Here is a 27,951-nt window from a genome sequence, read left to right as displayed (position 1 = left end):
CAGTCCTTGGAAGACTTGCTGAGGGCTTGTGTGTTAGACCACTTGGGTAGCTGGGAGGAGGTCCTACCGTTGGTGGAGTTTACTTACAATAATAGCTTTCATGCTAGTATTGGGGTGGCGCCGTTTGAAGCCTTGTATGGCAGAAGATGTAGGACTCCTCTGTGCTCAAGATGGTGAGTCAGTGGTTGTGAGACCAGAGCTGATCCTACAGACTACTGAAAAGGTGAAGATGATTCAGGAGAGGATGAAGATTGCTCAAAGTAGGCAGAAATCATATGCTGATAAAAGGCGTAAGCCTTTGGAGTTTGCTGAAGGGGAGCATGTGTTTCTGAAGGTGACTCTGACTTCTGGTGTGGGTAGAGCGCTGAAGACAAGAAAGTTGACACCGAGGTTTGTTGGTCCCTATCAGATAATACAACGTGTGGGTCCGGTTGCTTATCGATTGGCCTTGCCACCGTCTCTTTCAAACCTACACAATGTATTTCATGTATCCCAGCTGAGGAAGTATGTCCATAACCCGAGTCATGTGGTGGAGCTGGATGATGTGCAGGTGAAGGAGAATTTGACGTTTGAGAAGTTGCCAGTAGCTATGGTTGATCATAAGCTGAAGGAGTTGAGGGGCAAGTCCATTGCTCTGGTGAAAGTGTTGTGGGATGCAGCTACTAGTGAGGCTACTTGGGAGGTGGAGCAGTAGTGCAGGGAGCGGTATCCCTTTCTATTTCCAAGTAAGTCTGTTTTCGGGGACGAAAACTCCGGTTGTTGGGGAGGTTGTGAGGCCCTTCCTTTTCTTGACAATATTTGTTAACATTTTTTTTTAATTTTAATGAAATAAATTAATATATTTTTATTCTTCTTAATTATAATGTAGCATTTTTTTTGTTGATTTCTATAACGTAATGAGTAGATTTTAGATTTTAGTTGACTCTAGGGAGAATAGTATATAAGGTTTCTTTGAGAAGAGAACTTCAAAAGTTCATTCTTAAAGAAACTTAGAGAGAAGGACTCTTGTAACGCTCGATTTATATAATTATAATTATATATTTTCTTATATCATATTTTCGCAATTATATCATTATATATATATATATATATATATATTTAATGAAGATAAAGATAAAAAAAAAAGAATATTTTGTGAATTTAATACATGATGTGAGGCCCTTCCTTTTCTTTTCTCACTTCACCCTCACACTCTAACTCTAATTTCTCTTTCCTCACTCTTTTGCTTTGGACCTTTCTTCTTGGCTGACACAAGGTGGTAGTGCAGAGTGAATTGGGTTTTGCTAGCTGGGTGTTCGAAGTTCTTTCTTCTCCTTCAGTGTTCGTTCAAGCTCTCCTTCAATCTTCTTCTCCGTTTCTTCCTCCCGGAGCTCGAACTTTCGCACCGAGGTAAGGGAAGCTAGTTTTCTTGATGGTTGTACAAAAATGAGTTTAGCAACTCATGGATGGTTTGATGTTGAATGATTTTGGCTGAGATTGATGGCTAATTTGGTGAAAATATGGTTTCGGAGTTTTGGAGGAAAATTTGGGTTTTTCTTGTTTGATGATTGTATGTGTGAAAAGATTATATTTTTGAACTCTTTAAGAAAATTAATTTCTCACCTCCTCCCCTTGAAATAGTTTCATAAGAATCATATACAAAAATCATTTTCGAAAAAATATTTTTATGAATATTATTTTTAAATAACAAAATAAATATGAAAAATTAACATTTCTTACATAAAATATTTTTAAAAAGTAAAATATTGTGTCAGATTTTTTAAAAAGCAAAAAATTTCGTGTATCAAATATTTCACGTCATTCAATGAAAACATATTATTTAAATTTGTACTGCTATTTAATTCTAAATTAATTTTTATAATAATTACTTTTAAAATGATACTATTTTTTTTAATTAATTGACTGTTCAAAAAGTCATTACTATGAACTAATTTTTTATTTTATTTTATTCTATAAAACAATCATTTTATCGATTGATAAATTATTTTCTTTATATGTTTCAACTTATAAAAGTAAATTTAAAATTAATTTTAATTCAAATTTTCGTCACAAGCATTTCAATTTTATTTAAGTAATGAAACGAATATCATGTTTTCTAGAAAGAGTAACAACCATCAATTCATATCCATCACATCATTGAACAATCACACGAAAAATGTGGTAGTATTTTAATTTACCAAAATAACGAGTTTAAGTTGCATGGATTTGTATCTATTTTGATCACTTTTTTTTAATGTGTAATCTTAAACTACTTACCAATAATAATAATTTTTAAATTAATTATTAAAATTAATAAATTTAATATGCACGTGCTTTTAAGTTTTAATTTATTTTTTATAATTCTTACAGAATAAAAAATAAAAATAATAAACATTTATTAACAAAATATAAACTAGTTATTTATAAATTAACGTAAAATGGAACGAAGTGTATATTTTTAATAAATAAAATAAAATAAATTAAAGTTAAATATGAGAGTGATTTATAATTAGAGGATGATTTTGAATAATTATTAGAAAGTGAGAATTATGAAAAATAAATTTATGAATAAGTAGGAAAACAAAACAAGTAAGATGAAAAAGTGTGAAAGAGAAAAAATGTTTTAAAAAATAAAAAATAAAATAATCAACATAATGTGTAGACCTAAAAGACATGTTATCTTATTAAAGTATTAGTATAAATATCAATATTATGATTTATATATGAGAATTAAAATTGGATTTTCATTTCCGTGTTATAATTTTTTATTACTAATAATTTTTTTTTAAAAAAGTCATGTAGTAAACCAATTACAAATTAACAATTTCTTGACTTCTTATTTTAAAAGTAATACCAATAATATTTTTGATTAGTTGATTATTTTATATTGTATATAATCATTAAAGTCATAGTTGTCGAAATTGGATTAGATTCATCAATTTTACTAATTTAATTAAAAACTAACTTAGTGACTGATTCGTTAACTTAAAAAATTTGATAAATTTTAGAATCGGTGTTGAATTGATCTAAAACAAATGTTGAAATGCTTTATAATAAATAAAAATATGTTTGATGTAGAATTGATGTAAAACAAATGTTGAAATGTTTTATAATAAATAAAAATATGTTTGATAAATATTATAAGTTGGAATAAATTATTTTAAATTATTTTATAAACAATAATTTAATTATTAACATTAATTTTATATATCTCGATATTTTTCAATTTTATTGTACATTAATTTGACTTTTTATCTTTTATCCTAGACCAAAATTTGTATTGTTACTACACATTATAATATTTTATTTAAACTTAAATATTTTATTTAGCCTTTTATGTTTACTTTAAACATTAAAATTTTATTTGAATTTTTACTATTATAAAATTTATTTAATTTTATTTAAATGTTATTTAGTATTTATTATTATTTGATTAATATTGGTTTAACTAGGTTAAATAATTAAACTTTAATCTTTTAAAAATATTTTTTTTATAAAGATAAAAAAGATTATAAAGATAGTCGCGATGGTTGAACTTAAGTCTTTACATTTTTTAAAAGTATTTTGATCAATTTAATGTTAATTTTAAAAATATTAATTAAAATTTTAAAAAGTATCATCTGAAATACTAATAAAGTTTTATTTTATAAGTATTTAATTAATGTATTATGTATGTATCTCTCTTTATTATATAAATAATTTTTCTTGGTTGTTCCAATGGTCTTGGCTTTCCGCTAAAGCGAAATCATCATTCGGAATAGCAATTCATTGTCATCAATCATCAAACCAAAACCAAGGAAATGGAACAAGGCTTCCCCAAAAGCAAGTTCAAGAGGCTCTGTGTCTTTTGCGGCAGCAACTCCGGCAACCGCCAAGTTTTCAGTGATGCCACCGTTGAATTGGCCAATGAACTGGTCAGCTTTTTATGCACCCTTCTCACATTCTGCTTCTCTTCCTCTATCTATTGTAAAAAACTTGTCTTTTCTCATAATGCTCATTTGGGTACGTAGTTGTCAGAGAATGTTTCTTTTCCCTTTTTATTCTATCTTAACTAACAACTTTCTGCAGGTACATTTATTGCTCTGGATTGTTGTTCTGCGGATAAAACTTGGATACAGTGTTTTTTTTTTTTTTTTTTTTTTTTTTTTTTTTTTTTAAGATGTTTTTAGTATTTTCTTCTATTAGAATTGGTTGATAGTGTAGTTATGTAAATATTAATTATAAAGGCGAAACCTCAATACTGCACCATCAAAAGTTTTGTCTCTTATAAAGTGTGTTTGACTTTTTGGTTTATCAGATAATGACCATTTGTGGTGTTCAAAATTTGGTTTTTGTTTTCAGAGAATAATTGAGCTTCAATTTTGTCTTTATCTGTTTTTTTTTGTGTTTTTTTCTGTGGAGTGAATTACAGGTTAAGAGGAACATTGACTTGGTGTATGGTGGGGGAAGTGTTGGGCTGATGGGCTTAATATCCCAGAGAATGTATGATGGAGGCTGCCATGTTCTTGGGTATGCCTATAACAGCAATGTTTTGTATTGTAGTGTTTATCATGGATGCTTTATTTATTTACTGTGTAAGCTTGTTGCTATTGGTTTAATCATTTTGTCTCTCCCTTTATTTGTCTTTTCCTGTATTTTTCCTCCTCTCTACATATACAGGGTTATTCCAAAAGCTCTCATGCCTCATGAGGTATTCGTGCTACTACCTGTTTAACTGTTACCTTTAATGATCTGTGTCAATATATTTGTTTTTTTTTCTTTCTGTGTACAATCAAATTGATCTTTGTCCATGAACTAGTTCTTGTTTCATATTAGTTTATTTTGGGATTTATGTAATGATTTGACGGTCAAAATACAATCTTTTGAAGAATTAATCTTGATTGGAGTCAAATTAATTAGAAGAAGTTAATTTTTTTTGGAGGGTGGGGGTGGGGTTGTTATTGTTTGCTAAGTTTTGGATAGTAGCACTTCATTTAATTAGTTAGGACATGTTTGAGTAAACCTCTTTAAAAGAACTTTAGGAGAGAAAAATAGCAATAAAAATGAATTTTTCATAAGTTAAAATTATTTTATGCACAAACTAATTTGTAGAAGATTTATCCTATTAACTTCTTTAAAATCTTATTTTTATCTTATGCATAAGCTAGTTTTAAAATATAGAAAAATTTATTTCAATTTTTCTTATTTTTTTAGAAGTACTTCTAGAGAAATTTATCCAAACAAACTCTCAGTATAATGATTGAGTTGGGAGAGAATTTGTTGGTTCCTTTATGATAGTAGTCCCTTTGTCATTGGAAATAATTTATATTTTATAGTGCTTCCAATGTGGAAAATATGATCTGTTAATTTGTATTTGGGCTATTTTGACAGATATCTGGTGAACCAGTTGGTGAAGTAAGAATTGTTTCAGATATGCATGAGCGTAAAGCTGCAATGGCTCAAGAAGCTGATGCGTTTATCGCTCTCCCTGGTAGTTAACAGAATAGCTTCCAAATGGTTTTAAAAATAATTGATGATTGTATGTATGTCTTATCACATGTTAATGTTACAAAAGATGGTCTCTTGTATACTAAAATTTACTATTTTGGTGTACTGTTGCATGTATAATAGCTACTGTTTCTTTCTTATACCCTCTCTCCTTTCCGTATAATTAGGAGGATATGGAACTATGGAAGAGCTGTTGGAGATGATAACTTGGGCGCAACTTGGAATTCATAAAAAACCGGTAACCTGATGTTGTTACTGAGTAGGATAAAATCATTAGTATACTTGTAATCACGTGTTAACTCAGTATCATCCTGCGCAGGTTGGTCTACTCAATGTTGATGGTTACTATAACTGTTTGCTTGCATTGTTTGACAATGGTGTTAAAGAAGGCTTCATTAAGCGTGGTGCTCGGAATATACTTGTTGCAGCTTCATCAGCCAAAGAACTTATGATGAAGATGGAGGTCTAACTATGAGTAGCCATTTTTACTTTAACACGTGAAAGAAACATCTGAAAATGTCTACATGCAAAAGTTCTTTCAATTTATAAACTGATGAATGATAGATTGATTTACTAGACTCATAAGGAAAAGTACAATTGAACATTTATGTTTGCTGGTACATCGTTATAGGGTTTCTGCTAAGGTTGCTCTCAACTAATCAGTTAAAGAGTTGGCATTAGATACTATTGTGCATTGGGGGAGTTCTTATGCACACATATCTCCATATTGGTTAGATATTGTCCACTTTGGATCTAAGCTCTTATAATTTTGCTTTTGGTCATCATTTAAAAAATCTTTTTTCAATGGAGATAATTGTGTGTATATAAATTCATGTTTATCCTTTTGTTTGAAAGACGTGAGACTTAGATTATATCTCGACAATCCGCTCCTCAAACAAAGTACCATGGTTTACTTCCCTTTTACAGTGGAAATTAGTCTGCCAGTATATCGAATGATGATCTATAGAGTTCAGTCATGCTCGAAGTACTTACACCACTGTTCCATCATTAACTCATGATGGCAGAACATGCATTCTAACCTTCCATATTACTAAGACTCTTCCATATAGAGACCCACCATTAGGAAGACTTTTAATAAAATATACCTTATACCTAAATCCACCTGTCAACCCATCATACTTGCTAAGCTAGTCTCCTGGTCGGCCATCAATTTTGATATACTTATTGTGCATCGGGGGGTTTTCACACATGTCTCCACATTGGTTAGATATTGTTCACTTTAGGTCTAAGTTTCATGGTTTTGTTTTTAGTCATCAGCCAAAAGACTTCTTTCTAATAGAGACAATTGTGTATATATAAGTCCATATTCATCTCCTTGTTTAAACGATGTACAATTTTGATTGTATTCTAACAGATTCTTAAAATAGATCATTTGTATTTCCATAATTTCTGACTTGGCTGATGAGAATTGATTGGAGCTCATATTTTATCCTATATTCATCTCTTTCAAGGCCCTTTGTTGTGTGATAATTGTCAAATAGGATTTATCTGTTTTTATGTTACTTGTAAACATGAATAGTATAAGTATCCTTATGAGATATTCAAATTTCTTACTCTTAAGAAGTGCTTATAATAAATAATGATTTTGAAGTGCTGTGTTGTTTCTTGTTTTTTTTTTGGCCTCTTTTGTATGAAAGAAGTGTTTAGACTTTAGAGTACTGTTACTGTGTTAATTATAACGCTGATGCTAAATTCACCTTTTTGCAGCACTATTCTCCTTCCCATGATCATGTAGCCCCACACGAGAGCTGGCAGACAAGGCAATTGGGTAATTATGCAGGACAGGAAGATGCAGAATGAAACTTTGTTTGGTTGAAGGTTTCTCCAAAAAGTTTTTGAAGCAATTCTTGATCACTTGAAATGTATACAAGAGTCCTAGTGGATGGGCCATATGCTATTTGTTACTGTGAATTGATTTAATGAAGTTATGGTGTACGTGCTTTGTTGTTTTGCATCATTTTGGTCAATTGAGTCACTGTGAGTCATATTTGGTTGTTTCTTAACATTGTTTAAAAGGGTAAAAGTGCATCGAAATTGAAAAGAGACCACAAACATTTCCATGGCAAAATCTTTGTTGTGCATCACGGGGTAGCAGGTGGCTCCACTATGCAGTGGCAAAATTAGACAAAATAGGTGAATCATGGACAACCTAGACTTTTGTGAACCTGAAGACTTTACTTTATAATTGACATCCTCTATGGTAACCATGGAAGGAAGTAGATTGGTTAATCTCCATAATGTGGCAACCATTATAGTTTCTCTCTCTCTCTCTCTCTCTCTCTCTCTCTCTCTCTTAAAAAAAATGGAACCTACTTGAATTTCATTTTCTTCTCTTTTGGAACAGATAAGTCTTCAAATGTCTATCTATTTACATTCTAAATGGATGCTGCTAGGACAATTATTGTATAGTTTTGGTTTAATTAATATCTTCATAACAAAGATGCTCAAAGTACAAGTTTAGATTGCTAAAATATAAATGGTGTCTCTGTCTACTGTATTACTAAACTTATCCAACAGTGAGTGTTTAATTTGATGGTGTAAATAATTTTATACCGTCAACAATTCAAAATAATCCTAAATTTGACTTTTAAAGTAATAGTACAAATTCTGTTGTGTATTAAAATTGTTGAGTTTTGTATTTTAGTCAGTTGAATGTAAAAATATTCATAGGGAGTTTATGGAAAATAATATCTTAACTAAAGTCAATAATTCTCAATCATGTGACAATTTATGACGAGATACCTGTGCAATTCTTTTTTACACCGCAAGTGTATTCCAATTAAATTCTAAAAATATCACTATTCTTTTGCTGAAACTAATTTGGTAATCGTCAGTCACGTTGACAAATGTTGCACTCTCTGGTGCAAGTGCTATATTTATGGTGCCAACTATGTGGGATAGACTATTAAGGAACTATTAATAGTATGACCCTTGTTATAGTGGTTCTTCACCTCTGATTAGTCGTTTACTTGGTTCCTTTGTCCTCTTTTTTCAAGCGATTGGTCAGTCACTATAGTGATTCCATGCTGCCTCTCAACCGTTGAGTTTGCTTTCATCATGGATTTTTTCACTGCACAGTATTACAGGCGTCCTTGTCCTTGTCATGGTGGACCAATTGATTTGGGTAAAACACAAAATCCAGTGGAGAAAGCTATTACTTCCTAAAGTGGCCCTCTTTCCATTTATGTTTTCCTGATCATAATTTAGACGTGAAATGTGAAATGTTTCCCAAAAGTTTTCATTATAAAGTTATCCATAATTACAATTTCAAAACAAGAAATTATTATATATATATATATATATATATATATATATATATATATATATATATATATATATATATATATATATATAGTAAAAGACTTATTCTATGCAAGAGTTTTCTTCTTTGCATGTTTAATTTTTGTAATAAATAAATCATGTGATACAACATCTAGATTAATTATCACATCTAGGAACTTCTAGAATCTCTTTTAAATAAGTTATCCACTCCTTAAATTCACCTATATGAACAGTGGTTTTGAAGCAATCTGCTAGAATCAATTTTTTTGCCTCGTGATAAACTCTGGAGGATGAAGTACACACCCTTAGCACATCTAATAAAAGCAGCACCTGCATAAAAAGATTAGCACTGCACCAATGCTTAGGGGTAAACTGTTCTTTATCAAAATTGTTTGAGTGAAAATTAAACAAATTCTGTATGTTGATATGCTATATCAGTGTCTTATACAATCCACGAATGCAGAAAGAGTGGCAGTTCAGGAATAGTTTTCACAAGGCATCATCAGAAGTTAACAAATATTTCATCCAAAATGTCATGCTCTCTGTACAGAATACACCCTGGTCTCGGCAAACGGATTAGAAGGCAACTTGATGCTTAGAAATTCTATGAAAGATGAAGGAACATTATCGTGCTAATATCAACTCAAGCTTTTTCTTTGGAAGATGATGATAGTAAAGGATTTAATGTTGCTGCTTGAATGACAACACTTGGACTTGGTTCCCTCACCCGGGAAGAAGTGGTTCTTCTAGGACCATAATTCTTATCCACATTGCTTCTTTTCCGTCGTGAAGAGCAAGAAAGGAATCTCACTAGCCGTGTTGAACCAACAAGTAAAATCACACCAACAATGATGAGTAGCCTGCAGCACAATGTTTCATGTGTATAAGAACATCAAGATTTGCATTTTGTTAGAAGAACAAAATTACTATATAGGGTCTTTCCAAGATAGTCTCAATCTATGTTTTCAACTATTGTTTAAGTTATTCACCAACCAAAATAAAGACTGGCACAACACATTAGATGAAAGCGCCTGAATGTTTATAACAGACGACTAAATATGTAGTTTCTTCACAATGGAAATAAGTATTGAACTACTTATGTTTGTTTCTGCATTGTTTGATGTTAGGAACCTTGGAAAACAATGAACATGAAAACTTGTAACTTCCAATCCATTAGGTAGATCAATGTAAGATGAGAATCAACAGTTCTCATTCTTGATTTCAGGAATGAGGAAGAGATTGATAACAACCTTAGGAGAACCAAATCACAAAAAGCTAGTCATCATAATTAGAGAGCCCAAGGCCTTAAAAACCTTCACTAGAATCCCATACTGCGGTATTAAGACTAAAGTTTTATACCTTACAGTTGGATTTTAACATCTTACAATGAGATGCAGCCCCTGAGCCCACCTAGGTTAACTGTGCACTAGCACTTTGACTAGTCCCAAAAGAACACTCCAATGCCAGCATTGTCACCCACGGCACTTGTTTGCAGCTGAGAGACATGGTGAAAAACTCTGATACCAATTGATAAGAACCTCTCTAGAACTACACCACACAAGCTAACCGTTGTAGCCAGAGTGCTCAAGGTCTTACAAATTCCATGCCAAAATCCCATACATCCAATATGGCGCTCAAGTCCTATACCTAGCAATTAGTCCCTAACAGAGATTTTCTTGGTTGAATATTTCTCATTTCTCCACGAATATTTTGGGGCTCTATCAATCTAAAAGTTCAAGTTGTATCCTGTTTCAAAAGACACAAATACTCCTGAATCCTCTTCCCTTTTTGTAAATGTGCATGGTTATTATGCGTGAAGTAAAAAAATGGAAGGGTTGAATTTTAATTTGGCCTTTTCTTTTGTAAAACTGCAAAACACAAAGCATAACATCTTATATTACCATCCAAGAAGAAGTGCCAAGCGAGCTTTTGGTTCAGAAGGAAGTCGCTCACCCAAAGCAAGCATCCCAGCAAGAACACCAGTCAAAATTGATGCCACAGCTGCACATGTAGAAACTACAATAGCTCTCCCATGCTTTAGGCCACGTGTCTGCAGGAGCAGGGAAGATAATGTCTCAGCAGTTTGACTGAAACAGGTTAAACTCCCTCCATGCTTAAAGGGTTTAATACTTCTCACAACAGTATACATCATATAAAAGTGCTCTTCAGAATACCTGGTAGTAAAAGCCTGTGCCACTACAACACACACTGATCATGATGCACACAGGAACCAATAGCTTGGGAAAATCTTGCTCTAGGAATAGAAATCCCATCTTTGATATTACAGCTGACATCCTGCATTTAGGTGTTAACAAAATTAAGAGTGATGCTTCATCTAGTTTTGTTCCCTTGCATATAAGACAACTATGAGTAGTTGAGGTATATGAAAAAGTGAGATGTATCTGAACATAAATGGAATACGTGATTGTGAATAGAGTGGAGAGGTATGAAAAAGTACCCAAACAAAATACCAGATTCCAAACCATAGATGATTTCCTCAACGACATCGTATTCCATCTGCATAACATCAAAAGGTCAAGTGATGGAAGAATAGAAAACAACATAGATCACCAAATCACCATACATGGAGGCATTCAATGAAAATAAACATGTAAATAAAACATGAATACCATCTCTTGTTCTCTACGTTGATGCTTGCATATTCGAAGCCATCCATTAAGCAGTATCTGTACAAATGTTTCTAACAATTAAACAAAAATAGTGTCTGGAAGACAGTAATACCACTTGATTGCACTGGTGATTGGTGAACTCATAATCTCTTACATATAAGTCATTAAAGCCTATACTAACTATCATTAGCAAGTATTGTAAATAATAGTCTTCTAATAATGCTACCAGCAAAATGCCTTCATCTTGATTATTGACTAATGACATGCATAGATTCAAGAACCAAGGGGTAATTTTTAATGAAAACAACTCGGAAAAATTGATTACCACACACTCAAATAACAATTTAATTTTAAAGACATGTATTACTTTTCGCATTGATTATATATCATCGTTAAGGATGACATCAGAGTTCTGCATTTTAAATGCACCAGATTGAGGGGGAAATAACATCCAGTGAAAATAAGTGGTAAAAACAGATTATCAAGTATTCAGATGAGGTTTTTCTCATAGAAATAAGAATATACAACTTCATGCATGGATTACAAAACACTCTCAAGCATGACATCTTGCATTTGTATAAGCAGATTCAAGGCCAAATATAAGTTTGGAAGCCACACTATGCATAGGCTTCCAGTTAAAAATAGAATACCACTATGTCATCTTTCACAATCATTTCAAGTATTTCCTCACAAACTTCATAATCATGTTAGGAAGTAGGAGACTTCAAAATCAGGTTTGAGTTTACTAAACGTGCTTATGATTGTCTCAAATCTTTTTTCTTTTTTTGTTTCTTACTTTTAAAAGTACATTTGATTAAAAGAATATATATATATATATATATATATATATATATGAGGAGAGATCCTTTTATTTCAGGAGTAAGTCTAATAACTCATGTTCTACATTAAATTTCAACGATCCAACGGTTCAATTTAAAGTTCTTAATGCATAAATCAAATTTGCAAATTTTTAGAAAAATTGAAAATCATTTGATACTTCATTTCATTAATTCGAATCAATGTATAAAATGATTTTATGATTATCCGTCAATTTGAATTAATGAAATGAAGTATCAAATGGTTTTAAAATTTTCTAAAAATTTGCATATTCGATCTATACATTAAGAACTTTAAATTGAACGGTTGGATCGTTGATATTTGATGTAGAACACGAGTTATTGAACAGAGTAAGTCTAGGTAGACTTACTTCCAATGTAAAAGGATCTCTCCTCTCTCTCTCTCTATATATATATAGGGAGCGTATCAAGTGAGAAGAAATTTATTATGAGAGATGAGAGGGTTAAAATATAACCCTTAGATTAATTTTCCGAATCCCTAAATTTCAGCGTATCAAGTGAGAGAAAATTAATCTAAGGGTTATCTTTACATTGGATCGGGAATTCTCACTAAATTTTTCAACAAATTCACTTTTAAGATAAACGTTTTTAAACATAAATCACTTCTTTTAAAATCAATTTTAATCAAATTAAAGTTTTAAGTTGGATATACTATTATCCAAAATCGATATTGTAAATGGTCACCCAAACACACACTCGGTATATCAAAATCAAGTGATTCAAACAACATCTTGCCATGATGCCAAACTTATGAATGCTAAATATCTGACCATAATGGAACTAGACTATAAAATTAGTTGATTCATAAGACAAGGTACCTACAAACAAGATGAAAACAACAAATGCCAGTCCTGGTATGTGAAAAATAGATAGAGCTACCACCTCTTGCTCCTCACCTCCAGCACCAACTCCTAAACATAGAAAAACATAATAGTTAATCAATTAGCATCGCATAAATACAAAATAAAAATTAATAAAATACAGTGACACTTAATAGCAGACTTGGTTTTCTCAGAAGCCAGATAATAAAAAAGAGAACTCAAGAAAAATTTGGTCTATTGCTCAGGTCCTCAGACACAGGAGTGTAATACAATAGTATACAGACAAATAAAATGGTCACAATTACTTTTATTATATGTATATCTGAATTCTGAACTATTCAAACGGCTAGAAAATTCACCACGCAATCAAAATCAACAAAATGCCTTATCAAAAACAATTCTTTTTTCTGATTTTATTAAACATATTTTGTTCCAAAAATTACTCCCCTCCTCTCCCAACAAACTTGCTTGCCTTGGTGTTTAAAGGAAGCAATTCAGGTAAACAAAAACTTACTTTACCTATTGTGCCAAAACCTGCCAATGTAATGCCAACCCAATCAACAGCATTCATCACTTCCTTGAGATAAAAATGAGAAAATATTGAAAGAATTGCTAGTCCACAGCCAGAAACTGGTTGGATGACAGAGACCTATAATACATTTGACATAAGAAAACCACCATACAAATGTCAAAAACCAAAGCAAAACACTATCAATTGCATTTTTGGTGTGTTTTAAATTTAGTGCCATATTTTTTTTCCTTCATCACATTGGCATGCGATATAGCACTTACTGGAGCCAGAGACAGTGCCCTTAACATCAATAGTGCCCCAGATATATCCATTAGAAAACCTATCACCCAGGTTTTGTTTAAAACATACGCCCTTATGACCTGAAATCACAATGGGATAAATAACCAAACAGTCACTTCATGCCCAAATAACCTTAAAAAAAATGATATTGGTATTTAATCCATTCTCATATTCTCACTCAAATCATACACATACATGGAAAATGTCTAATTTCACATTGGCAAAAAATAAACACTGCCATAGAAACTAACTACAATTTCAAATTTCATAGACACCCACATGTTTCAAATGCAATGATATCAAAAAAGGTGAGATCTTTAATGAATACCAAATCATACGAATTAAAAACACAAAAAAAAAAATGAAACTTTAAACTTGCCTTGAGTTTGAGAGAGAGAGGTGGAAGAATGATAGTGCCCTTCTTCTGAAGGATCTTTCCTATGTTGTTGCCGGCGGTGGCAGCCACCGTTAATAGAATAGATTCCCACATGCCACTGTCTGAAAATGTTTCAACTTTTCTTCCTCTTTCTTGCACTGCTAACTCTGTTCACTTGTTTTGGTCTCCTTCACGATCTGTTGGACTGTTACTTTCAATTGTTATGCAACCAAAGCTACAAATTATTTCTTATTAATATTAATTAACATATCTACTAGTGGTTGCACTTGATGAACTTTAATACTAATTAGAAATGCAGAACTTTGGATACTCAGAAGAAATTGTTCTATAATTCTTATGTGTCTGCAGTAATTCAAGAATTTAATTTCAAACAAAAATAATCAAAACCTTGAATTTATTTTGCAAACAGAATTTCACGAACGGTAAAATTATGTTCTTTAAAAGAAGTTACACTAGAATATATAAACTTAAACATGAAAGAGTACAAAAAATCATAAACCAAACAGGCCATAGAGTAATAGTTATACGAAACTTCATGTAAAAGTAATAAAATAATGTTCTAAATCTGGTTGGTGGTGCCTAGTATAGTGGTCCCTACATCACGTGGCAGTTAAGTTTTTCGAATAATTTGCACGATTTAATTTGATGGCATGCTTTGCTTCAGGCTTCAACTATTGCTGTTTGCTGGGGTACAAGACAATCTCATAATTATGCTTATAAAAACATAGGACAGAGTGTTTAAATATGAGTGCTGAGTGAGTCACATTCGTAGAATGGTATTGGTAACTGAAAATGTATAACAGCCATTTCTTGTTGCCAGCTAGCTTGTCTTAGGTTGATCTACATTTCTCTCATCTGGGTTTTTCGGCTATAAGAATTTTATGTATTTAATTATATAGTCTGTAAATTTGAATCATAAAGCTCAAACGAGACTTTTTGTTACAAATTTTTATAATCTCACGAATTTGATTTCACTTTTTTTTTTTTACCTATTAAATCTCAAAGCATCACAAAATAATTTTAAGTGACTCATGACTCTGAACAAACTTTTTGATTTGATAATTGTAAAATCTGTTATAAAATACAAGAGATTAATTTGATGTTGTGAAATTTAATTTTTGTTCATATTAAAATAATGTTTGAGACATGCCTGAGGTAATAAAGTGAAGACATCAATGGACCAAAAATTTGAAGGGATATTTCCAATAATTCAAATTTTATGTGGTGAGAGACATGCATTTTGTTGTAACATAACAACTTACATGGACTAATAAAAATTGGTGATGATACAAACTAGTTGAGATAATGAGAAAATATAATATTTATTTAGAAAATAATAAAAAGTAATCTTATGACAACTACAACTCATGACCTTTAATGTAAATTTCACTATTTAAACTATCAAACCACTTAACTTTTCTAATTATAAGTCGAATGTTATATTATATTTATATATAACATTACTGCTTGGCTTTATTGTCTATTTAAATTTCTTATTTTTGTTTTGTTGATGGATTCCTTATCTATGTTAATCTAATTTAAAATTAATAAATAATAAATTTATTTAATAAAAATAATATTTTATTAAATTAATTGTATAATTTATTATTTAATAAATTTCTCATACAATTGATACAAACACAAATTTTTGTGTTTTATTTTCTTTTTTACTATATATTTTTTTCTCTTTTTTAATATACCAATATGTTATATCATCTATTTTAATATTATAAATTTATATTATTTATCGCATGAAAAATATGTTAAATAATATATATTCCAATATTAAATCATTTATTTTATGTTTTTACTGTGTTTTCTTATCTAATTAACATAAACTTTATTATTCAATATTTTTTTATCCAATTAGTATAAGTATGTAATATAAAATAAATTAATAGAATATTATTATTTCATACATTAATTTATTTTATAATTTTATGATTGGATGCATAAAACATTTTTACACTATCAAATATGTAATTTCATGCATAGAAGAACTGTAAAGAGTTGTTAGTTCGAGGGAAATTATATTCAATTTCATTGAATAAAGTCTCGACATTGAATATTATAAATGACAAAAATATGTTGAGTATAAAAATTATTTGTGTTTATAGTATGAGTTAATCACCTATACACTGCTAGTATAAAGTTTTTTTACACTAACAACTAATTATATCTCTTAATTGTGTCATGTCACTATTAAAAATGAATGTGTTTATAGTGACATGACACAATTAAGAGATATAATTGATTGCTAATGAAAATTTTTTTTACACTAGTAGTGTATAAGTGATTAACTCTCATAGTATTACTGAATGGTAAAAACTTTCCGGAGAACATCACAACTAGCTTAGACTTCAGGAAACAATTGATTCAAAGATCAATCTGCTGTGTCAGTCAAACTTTGGATCCATAGTCAGGAGCCGGTGGCAAACATGAAACAACTCAGCAAAAGGCACAATGGCTTGTAAGTTGTAGCACATGGAGCCATAAAAAAATACGAATTGAATGCCCTCAAACACTAATCAATAACGAAAAAAAATCATTTAACTTCGTTGAATTAAATCATGAGTGAGGGAAAGACAGAGGAATTGAAAAAGGGCATGCATGGATAAACAAGTCTAAGATCTCCTTATCATGAAGCTATTTTCGTTCTGCAAAACTAATTCATTTCTTGTAACTTGAAAGAGTAGAGATAGAGTCTCAAAGTTGAACGGCACTACACCCAAAAAATTTTAATCCATTAGATTCATCTAAAAAAATCTCCAAAGACAAAATATAGAGAAGATCATTAACATCAATTTATCAATTTACAAATAAATTTATCATAACTCATACTCCTACAAATTATAAATAAAAAGAGAATATGATATCAACTAACGATAAGATCAAAATAGAATATATAAATGAGATGCAATTTTCACTTTACAAATTAATTTTGTAAAGTTGAATTTGATTAATAAACTCAAATATGTAAAAAAAAAAAAAAAAATACATAGTCACAACCCTTAAATTAATCACCACCAGCCATAAACCACTTGCCAGTACCTATCCTTAAGCCACCTAAAGCTCTTTCTAAAGGAGCCTTTGACCTTTCCTTCCACAGAATACATTTTATAGCTAGCAACCCTTTTCTTCCTTTGAAACTCAGGATCAGCTAAGCTCCAAGACTTGGACATGCTTTTTCCTTTCTTCATCTTATTCAAGTCCTTGTTTGGACCCATTTGAGGTTGTGCATAGGAAACACTATAGGACCTGAGATCATAAGGCCTTGGTGGTGGTGCTCCTCCATGGTACCTCTCCATCTGCATCATTTGTCCACCTCCATGAGACCTTGATCTGTTGTAGTTGAAGTCCTCCATAGAAATAAGGGAGAAGAATTGTAGGTTCTCTCTCTCTCTCTCTCTTCAATGTCAAGACTTTCTTATCAAAATTTGAGGGAAAGTGGAAGTGTGGGGTTGTCCAACAAAGACCATAAGAGCTATCTTCTATCACTGAGGTTGGACATTGGCTGGCTTTGTTTCACTTTCAATTTTTATTTTTATTTTATTATCTAAGTTCCATCTAATGCTATCTACTAACTATTATATCTTTTACAAATAAGAAAATTATTCATATAAATATGATTGCAAAAGAACAAGAAGAGAAAATGTAAATATATATTTTTTTTCTGATTCTTCAATCCATTTATTCAAAAACTAATTTTACTTGTGATATTATGATAGTCACTAATTTAAATTTTTTTTTTACATAAAATAAATGTCAAATACATTATTCTTCTCTAAATAAATTGTTTTCATGATATGTGAGAGTAAGGTGTGAGTGTTAAACATGATAAATGATATGCGATGATAGAAAAAAAATTACGTAAACTAATATATTAATGGGTTATTTAATTACAATATTATATGTATCATTACTCTTATAAATATAGTTGTGTAATACTCACGATAGACAATTTTTCTGTACTTTTTTATTTAATTGTTCATCACCTCTACCACTTTTTTCTTTTCATCTCTCTCGTTTTCTCGATTGTCGAGTCTATAATGTATAGACTTTGTTGGAATGTAAAAAATTATTTTTCATTTAGATTAAATAGTGCATACTTTAACAATGTAGATGATTTTTAAACGATATCCAATTATGATTAATTTGTTAATTTTTATAATAAATATTTTAATTACCAACTTAATCATAATTTCTGATCGATTAATAGTAAAAATTTGCTCTGAAAATGAACCGAAATTCAATTGAACTCTTTCAATTACTTTGGATCATAAGAGACAATTCTTGAGCTAAATTTTTTATTCAGGGTGCTCAAAATTCTTTACGTTTATTTTTATAGAAAAATTATTTAATTTGAATTAAACTGTACTCAACATGTTATTAGTGATAATATGGCGTGTTTAGGGTGAATCATTACTGTCCACGGAAAAAAAATATAAATAAATTTTTTGGAACATTTTGCTTTTGACTTGGACAAAAGATTCCAATAAGATAACTATTAACTTGTCTGCTATGAAATTTGCACATCAGACAAATGAGACCAATACAAAAGTGAATCATTTTTGACAGCAAAATTTTCAACAGTAGGATGTATATTTTCCAAAAGTTGGTATATCAAAGTTGACCAAAGTCTATGATTATATCTTAACTCGATCGTGATGTGATTTAATATTTGAATTTCAAAATTCTTGGCGACGCAATCAAGCAAGAAAAATGAATACATCCACGCAATATAATTAATATCAAATCTACTATTATATATAAAAATCAAAGGGAAGAAAAAAACGATAAACATGTTTCATATCTTATGTTGCCTTCAAATTTATTTCTTTTAAAAATTCAACTCTTTCACAGGTCTTTTACACGACTAAACGGACTTTTCTAAAATATATTAACCAATAACACTAAAAAAAGTATACAATACTTATTACTAAAAATTACTTTTATCCTATATAGATATAATTAAAAAATGTATAAGTTATAGTATAACATAATAAATATATATATATATATATATATATATATATATATTATATCTATAATGATATTTTTTTTATATGTCATTGTATATAATATTTATTTATTGTAGAAAGATTAATTTAAATATTACCAACATTGTCAATTAAAAGAATATTTCTAGAATATATTAATAGGGAACAATAATACATTCTAAAAGCTTTCTTTTGAAAGAAAGAAATATTTTGGGGGTAAAAGGTACAAAAATAGAGAAAGGGGAATGTGACATTTATATGTTGATTAGTTGGGTGACTAAGTGTAGGTCCAATACTATAGGTTATCGAGTACAGGCCCAATTAATGTTACTCAAACTTGTAATGATAAGGTTAATTAATCTATCAAAAAATGCATGCTTGCCCTTTTTTGTTAAGTAATTTATATCATTTCCTGGACAAATATTAAAATAATTTTATTGACACCAGCCTTAAGGCTGGAGTAAAACAACTAAAAGAAAAATATTTATTGAACAAAATACTTATCACACTTTTACATTTTTTTAATAAAAACATTTGATTTTTAATTTTAACCAAAATTTTAAGGACTGATGTTAATGAAATTAATACTCAAATAGGAAATAAAATAAAATAATGTAACTTTATTATTATTATTATATATTAAGTCAAACATGTTATTAATTTTTGGGTTTATATTAAAATTTGTTTTCAGTCCAGAAGAGGGGGTGGTACTTTGTCTTGGTCGAAACAAGGGGTGATATTTCAAACATGACGTTTATAAGCTGTTGTGTTTTAGCCCAATATATAGTATGTTATTCCATGGCATTGTAAGACCACTTCCTGAAAACTACAAGAAACCATGTTGGCCCAATTCGAAGTTGTCAAATGATAATGATATTTCTTTTGGTAGTTAAATGATAATGATATTTGCCCTCACATTAACCTAGAAAAGGATTCTTTTAAAAAAAAATTAATACGTTGCATTTTTGGTTTATCATGTATGGTAAGTGTTCAATTTTCTTACCTCACGTTTTAATTGAACAAACTACCTTCTCCACATATTATTACAATTAAGGATGATAAATATATCTGTATCCGCGGGTAATACCTGAACCTGTCCCGACTTTGACGGAAAATATCCGGTTTGACCGGGTATGGGTACGGGTATGGGTAAAACCCGATATATTAAATCGGGTACGGGTACGGGTACATGTATGTACTTACCCGCCCCGTACCCGTACCCGTACCCGTCCCCGTTCCCATTTTTAATTTAATATTCACTTTCAATTTAATATATTAAAGAATTTTAATATTTTTTTATGTGAGATTATTTATTATAATATGAGATAGAAAAATAACCTAATTATAATTATAATATAATTAAAAAAATAATTTAAAAATATTATATTTAAAAATAAAGATAAAAAATAAATTTTTTGATGGGTACGGGTACGGGTACGGGTATACCCGATACCCGACGGGGACGGGGATGGGGATGAAAATCACATACCCGACGAGTACGAGTATGGGGACGAGGATGAGTTTGGCTCGCGGGGACGGGGACGGGTATCATGAAACCCGTACCCGCCCCGCCCCGTTGCCATCCCTAATTACAATTGTACATATGGTTTTAGTTTTTTAATCAACCTTTAATTAAATATTTAACAAATTTTACTAGTGTATGATTTAAGGGTGAGCATGAATTAGGTTGAATTGGGTTTATCTTTGCTCAAATCCTACTTAAATTTTTGTATAAACTATTTCTAAAAGTTTAAACCTGACCCAATCAAGATCCAAAAATATATGAACAAAATCAAGTTGATATTTGACTTTGTTTTTTTTTTTTTATAAGCAAAAGAGATTTATATTAAAGGGAGTACAAGGGGTACTTCAACCCGTTACAAGAGACACAGATACAAAATTAGTCTAAAATCTAGAATAGTAACTATAAGAAATACAAACCTGGGTTATTATACCAAGTTGAGTAACTAAAAGAACAAACAGAGATAGAACAATTTATCCACTTCCATGAACGCAATTTAATATTATCCAACACTTCCTTGGCATCTATAGTACCTTGCTGAAAGATAATAACATTTCGATGAAGCCATAGTGACCAAATGACAGAAACCCAGACTACTCGCAATAATTGAGAATGTTTTTCATATATGCCAAGATTCGTCCAATATAAATAATGAGAAATTATAGAATTGGGGAACACCACCGTAACCTCCAACCACTTAGCAACAGAAACCCAGACTACTCGTAATAATGTTTCTTTTTACACCACCGTAATTAAATGGTGTAAAAAGAAACATTATGTATAACTTAATTATAAAATAAAGTGAGTATAAAACTTAAATTAAAGTATAATTTATAATATTTTTAAAATAAATAATTGCATTACAAATATAATATTATGTTATAAGAAGTATTACAAACTTTTTAATATTAATGCACAATAGTTCAAAAAAAAACTTATACTTTATAATAGAATATTATATGTTACTTAATACATATGTTGATGGGACTTAATTACACATTTTAGTTATTCTCATATTTCAATTGAGAAACTAAAGTTGCAATAAAGTCATCTCAATATATTTGCTTGATAGGAGTAGGGAGGATGTCAACGGCACGGGAAGTACGGATAGTCGTCTTGTACTACCCATCCTATTAAATAAATATTCATCTTGTATACATTCCCATACATATGCAAGTATTCCTGTATGTTTTCAATATTCATGATTATCTACATGTATCCATAGATATTTCTATAAAAAAAAATTTTAAAAAAAAATTTCAATTATAATTTCTATTTATTCTAATAATTTCTTTAAAAATAATAATTTAAAAGTCAAAATTTTAATTATTCAAACATTATATACAATTTTATTAATCAAGATTCTTCAATTTAAAAACTAAATTTAATTACTAAAGTATTTTATTCTCATAGTTTTAAACAAATTTAATAAACTAAAATAATTTAATTCTACAAGTCCAAATTAAATAAAAGTTAAAAAAAATGACAATATTTCCATCTCATGAGTCTAAATAAAAGAAATCTAAGTAATATCATATTTTTAGTTAACACATGATATATATTCTAATAAGTAATTTTATTATAACGAATACTTAGCAAATATTTGCATAGCGAGTACCTTGATATCCATTATCATCTCCTTTTATTAGCGAGCATTATTATATCTATTTAAATTATTCATGAATACTCATTTAAGTATCCATTTATTATCTGTTGCGAATTTTATTTGTAGATATATATATATATATATATATACATATATATAGGTTTTTTTTTTTTCATTGTAACACTTTGAGATTTTAGTTAATTATATGAATTTTATATGATTAATTGTTGTTTTGTTACAGTGAATGATGTTTTAGAGCTCTAGGAGTTAAGAGACCTTTAAGAGTTAAGTTATCTTTGGAGTAGGTTTAGCTTAAGGAATTGTATATAAGGTTTTTTTTAGACATAATCATGTTTTAAGAAAAACTAGAGAGTGGTTTCTTAAGCCTGAAGAATTCTCTTTCATCTTCTTCTACTAAATTCTTCCTTCAACCTTCCTAATAACTAATTTGAGGTGACTGAGTTGGAGATTCAAGCTTGCAAAGTAGGAATCTCAAAGTCGCAGAATTCATCTTCCTCACCTTTTTTCTTTTGAATCAACTAGAGGCAAAAGAAGTTTGTATTTGATGAATTGTTGAGTTGAAATACTTGTTTAATTTGTTGGTTTAAATCACTACAAAAAATTGTCACGTATAGTGAGACACATCGTATAGTGACATAATACTTGTCACTAAAAATTATTTTTACCTATACTATAGATACTATATATGTTAGTATATTGTTAAAAAGTGTATGTATAGGATATAATGACAAACAATATATATTGTTAAATATTATTCAAAATCAACACTAAAATTGTTTGTAGTTATATGTTAAATAGATTTGTACTTACGTATTTTGTACCTATAGTGACACTTTTCGTATGTTACTACATGTAACAATTCTTGTAGTGAATGTATCAAGATCAAGTTGGTTGTTTAATTGAATTCGAAATAGATATGAAGTTGCTTGGGTTTTTGAGTTCTTAGAATGTGTTGAAGGTGAACTTGGTGATTCTTGAAATGTAATGTTGCATGTTGTTATGTTGATTTTGAGTTGTTTATGACGCATATATGTTGAGTTATATGTTGCATGTTGGTTAATTTTTAAGTTTCAGTTGGTTGAACCAAAATGAGATTCTGCCAAGTGCAGAAGTTCTCATCGCTTTGGACACGCCTTTATGGTGGTAAGCGTGGCTTGAGTTAGGGACTCTCTATCTTGATCACACTAGGTGTGGGATTGCTAGTGTTAGGTATGAGTTAGTGAGGAGCTCTTTGACTTAGTCACACTGAACGTGGAATGAGTGACGTTAGACATAAGAACTCGAGAAAATCCCTGACTTGGTGATACCAAGCCCCAAGATGAGTTGTGCTAGGTGTGATCAAGACAAAGGCTCTTTGCCTAGATGAAGTTGGGTGTGACACCAAACATGAGTCAAGCAAAAAGTCTTTGCTTGAATAAGGTTGAGCGTAGGTTTGGCCACATTGGGCACTATTGACTCAAAATCTCTCTATCTCATCCACGTTGAGCATAGGTGGATTGACATCAGGCATTGGCGAACTAGAGACTTTTTGCCTCAATTGATGCAGGGCAAAGAAAGAGTGACATCGAAAGTAATTTGTTTAATGAAAACTTGGTGTTTTAAGTTATTTAAGGATTAAAGAATACTTATTCAATTATATAGTTGAAGTTGTATGTTGATAGTTCAATTTGCATTGATCTAGGATAATGTATAGTGATGTATGAAGTTGTTGAGCTATAAGTTGATAATTAATCTTGTTGCAAAATTGTATAATGTCTATAGTTTATTAAGTTGTTAAGTTGCTAGAAATATGGTGATGGTACATGTCTTAGTTGAGATACATTAAAATTAAAGGAGAGTAAAATTATTTTAAAAATTAAAATATCTCATTATATGGAGATAAGTTATGGTGCTCCAAGAGCTCAAGTTGAAAACCTTTTAATAAAGTAAGCTAACTTTTAAATGAATAATTAATTTTAAGTTATCTCCTTTAAGCTTTATGTGAAATCTGTATAGGGGTCAGATCGAACCATACATATATAAAGTGATCAACTGAGTAAAGTATGAAGTTGAGGGATAAAATCCTTAACTGAATTTTGGAATGATGTGTAATATTTGGAGGGTAGTTGACGAGCTAATCCCATATGAGGCTTAGATATGCATGCTAAGGCTGTGGTAGACTCACACCCAAGTTATTTTAACCTGATAGTAGTACTAGATTTTTCTAGTTTAAGTGAAAAAACTTGATAAATTAATTTAATTTGTTTACCTGATACTCTTAGAGGCCTAATGTTGTCTATACTTGACTTGGTTGTGATAGGTTATATGTCGTGCTTCCGTAGGATCTAACCACTTAAGCTGCTCACCTTTATTGTAGGAGATCTTCATAATTGATATGTATGATGGCACATTAGTTGTTTAAGGATGTTTATGCTAATAACATTATTTGTGTTGTAAGTTTTTGCGTTGTTTATATGATGATGTTGTTGACAAGTTGAAAGTTGTTAAGTTGTGTTACATTGAACATTGATTATGTTGTCTATGGTGTATTGTTGTAATCTTATATTATTGAATGTTATGTTGATTTTTTCACAAACTTATCATTTTTTTCCTTGTGGTTAGAACTGCAATAATTATAATTGATATGGGAGTAGAACATGATGAGCAAGATGGCTTTGTTGGCTAGTGGTGGGTCATGCTAGTGTTGGCCTAGTTTTGGTGATGCTACTTTGATGTAGCATGATTGTGTTAGAAAAGAATGGCTCAATCCAAGAGGGGGGGGGTGAATTGGATTCTATGACACTTTAAAAATTTTCAGAGTTCTTAGGATCTTTATTTCAATTCAAACTTTTCTAATATGAATTTTCAAAGAAGTTCCTTAAAGACTTGTTAATGAAAAATGAGTCCTATATTCTTTCTTGATTAATCTTTAATAAACTTCAAAGTTAAGAGCAATCAATATGCAATACTTTGATTCAGTTTAATGCAATGTTGTGCATACAAACATGTTAATCAAGAATGATCTCTTTAACACACAACCAAGATGTTACTCAAAGTAAAAGATAAGGGTAAGAGAAGATTGCACAAATCTTTTATCCTGGTTCAGCCATTTCACATGTGACCTACATTCAGTCCTCAATCATAACCTGATCAAGATTTGTTCCACTATCTTAATGAAGAAGTTTTACAAGTATACCACACATGCATACACTTCTACATTCAAGATAATCACTTTCTTGACCCCAAGAAAGCACCCCTTGTAGAAACCCACTACAAGAATTTCTTACCACTTGAGACACCTACTCAAGATTTACAATTATTCACAAAGAATTAAAGGAACGAATTCACCTGGAAACTGAACAAATCAGATAGTGAACTCAGAAGCAAATCTTAATCTTTCTCTTTTCAAGAATGTGATGATGATGATGATCTTTTCTCAAAGCATTTCGAAAATGTTTTACTTCTTGGTTTCACAAAGAAAACACTTCAAAAGGTCATAAAGACTTCACAATAATGTTTTTCTCTTTTTGATTCTTTGTTCTATCTTGTTCTGAAGTTTCAAAATGTAAGAACTATTTATAACATTTTCAGAACTAGATAATCGATTATTTTAAAGGATAATCGATTATTTTGTTCTTCATGATTTCTGGAAATCAACCAAGAACAGATTAATCGATTATTTTGCAGGATAATCGATTATTCCAGAGACGGATTCCTGGGAATCGATTATTTCACAAATAATCGATTATTGCAGCAAGGCATCCTTTTTACCTGTTGTTGGAATAATCGATTATATTTAATGATAATCGTTTATTTTGAGTCAGTTTTCAAAAACTCTGTTTTATGTCTCAAAATAACTTTTCAAGTTTCTAACTCATCATCATACTCACTCTTAGTCAGATTAGATAAAGATTAACCCATACACAAAGCACACAGATGCAAAATAAGCTCAACAACACAATACAACTCATGAGGTACTCCTATTACACATCATAATAGCCATATTTTCTTCTTCTTTGTTTTTGACTTGTTGATGTCTTTGGTCAGCTTTGATTCTCAGAATCCATACTTTGTTATCATCAAAATCTTCATTCCCAAGTTTGAGTTGATTCACCACTCCATGAATCTCAACAGATTGTTGTATAGAAGACTGATTGTTGATTAGAGATATTTTGTACACAATTGTGTAGTTTATGTAGATTGTATATATGTATAGGGTTTCTATGTAACTTCATAAAGGGATTCATATTTTTTGCCCTTATACATGTATTGAATTGCATTAATGATTAGGAAATTTTATATGATAACCCTAGGATAATTAAATACAATTAGTATTTATGCTATATAGTAATTGTGTTATACTAAGTGTAATAACCTACCAAATCATTATAGTCATCTTTAGATAGGAATAGTAAAACAAGACAACCTGTTCAATTCTTATAATAAAAGTAGGTTAAAATTTCAACTCATCTTATTTATTAGTATGTTGGGATCTAAAATTTAAAAAATAATATTTTAATTATATTTATATGTAATATTTATTATACATAAATATATCAACTATTAAATTTTGGATACTAATTTATTTAGGCCTAATAAATTAAATAAAAAAAAAATACAAAAAGCACACATAATTATTTGCACTTAGTTAACATGTGAATATAATTATATATATTATAAAGTCAAATATACGTTAAAAAGGACCAGATTAATATAATTATTTTATTTAAATTTCTATATTAATTTAATAAAGTGAAACTCTAATGTGAAAAAATAAAGTAACATAATATAATAAAGGTTAAATTAAAAATAACAAGTTAATAGGTTAACTCATCTCAACTCATTATTTGATTGATCAAGTGAGAAGACTCGAAAGCTAATTGATAGGTTGGAAACTTCAACCTTGCCTGCAAAAAAGAAAAAAAGTCAAATATTTTAGTGATGGATTCAACCTATTTTGTCATCCTTAGGGACATTTGGTATACAAAATACTTTTACTTTATTGAAAAACTTAAATTGAGAATCTTGATTTTTCATGTTTGGTTGTTGCTTAAAAAAATTTCCAAAAATATAGTTTCGAAGCAACCATTTGTAGTTCACTTTCCTACAAAAACATTTCCATGGAGATGGAGAGATAAGAATCTAACTTTCCTGAGTTAGGAAAAAAGTTTTATGTACATACAAAGACCACAATATCTCTTTTTAAAATAAAATATATCTTTATTTCTCTCATTCTACTCCTATCTCTCCCTCTCTTTGTCTCTCTCTTTGCCTCTCACTCTCACTCCCCCTTTCTCCCTCTCCCCCTTTTCATATATCTCCCCCCTCTCTCTCCCTCTCTCCTTATATTTCCCTTTCTCCCTCTCTCCCTCTCTTTTTCTTTCTTTCTTTCTTTCTTTCTTTCTTTCTTTCTTTCTTTCTCTTTCTCTCTCTCTCTCTCTCTCTCTCTCTCTCTCTCTATCTATCTCTATCACTCTCACTCTCCCTCTCCCTCTCTACTTCTATCTCTTTTTCTCTCACTCTATCTCTCTCACTCCT

The 27,951-nt window shown here is 30.2% G+C and overlaps 3 protein-coding genes across 6 annotated transcripts; 1 reads left to right on the top strand and 2 right to left on the bottom strand.

The window, feature by feature from the left end:
- Positions 1-3,701: 3,701 nt before the first annotated feature.
- Positions 3,702-7,474, top strand: LOC109806628 (cytokinin riboside 5'-monophosphate phosphoribohydrolase LOG8). 2 transcript variants are annotated; one of them, XM_020369093.3, is made up of 7 exons: positions 3,702-3,893; positions 4,391-4,488; positions 4,639-4,669; positions 5,350-5,449; positions 5,634-5,704; positions 5,786-5,929; positions 7,195-7,474. In XM_020369093.3, exons 1-7 carry the CDS (start codon positions 3,780-3,782, stop codon positions 7,285-7,287), a joined length of 651 nt encoding a protein of 216 aa, XP_020224682.1. In that variant the 5' UTR covers positions 3,702-3,779; the 3' UTR covers positions 7,288-7,474. The 2 variants fall into 2 exon arrangements, with proteins under 2 accessions (XP_020224682.1, XP_029128848.1); XM_029273015.2 differs by having other exon boundaries at positions 5,786-5,941; positions 7,195-7,308.
- A 1,656-nt stretch (positions 7,475-9,130) lies between these two features.
- On the bottom strand, positions 9,131-14,807 carry LOC109806627 (putative magnesium transporter NIPA9). Of its 3 annotated transcripts, none has more exons than XM_083063105.1 (9): positions 14,268-14,807; positions 13,870-13,968; positions 13,597-13,726; positions 13,075-13,167; positions 11,400-11,470; positions 11,228-11,286; positions 10,944-11,064; positions 10,671-10,819; positions 9,131-9,629 (listed from the first exon to the last, which is right to left on the bottom strand). In XM_083063105.1, the coding sequence occupies exons 1-9, from the start codon at positions 14,376-14,378 to the stop codon at positions 9,413-9,415; spliced, it is 1,050 nt and encodes a 349-aa protein (XP_082919231.1). In that variant the 5' UTR covers positions 14,379-14,807; the 3' UTR covers positions 9,131-9,412. The 3 variants fall into 3 exon arrangements, with proteins under 3 accessions (XP_082919231.1, XP_020224681.1, XP_020224680.1); XM_020369092.3 differs by having other exon boundaries at positions 11,400-11,456; positions 13,139-13,167; positions 14,268-14,806; XM_020369091.3 differs by having other exon boundaries at positions 11,400-11,456; positions 13,079-13,167; positions 14,268-14,803.
- Positions 14,808-17,160: 2,353 nt separating this feature from the next.
- Positions 17,161-17,855, bottom strand: LOC109806632 (uncharacterized). Its single transcript, XM_020369096.3, has one exon. It carries the CDS (start codon positions 17,648-17,650, stop codon positions 17,306-17,308), a length of 345 nt encoding a protein of 114 aa, XP_020224685.1. The 5' UTR covers positions 17,651-17,855; the 3' UTR covers positions 17,161-17,305.
- Positions 17,856-27,951: the final 10,096 nt, after the last annotated feature.

Source organism: Cajanus cajan, chromosome 9 (assembly GCF_000230855.2).
Source record: "Cajanus cajan strain Asha chromosome 9, NIPB_CcT2T_4, whole genome shotgun sequence".
Taxonomy (NCBI): Eukaryota; Viridiplantae; Streptophyta; class Magnoliopsida; order Fabales; family Fabaceae; genus Cajanus; species Cajanus cajan.
This window is presented reverse-complemented; position numbering and strand designations above follow the sequence as displayed.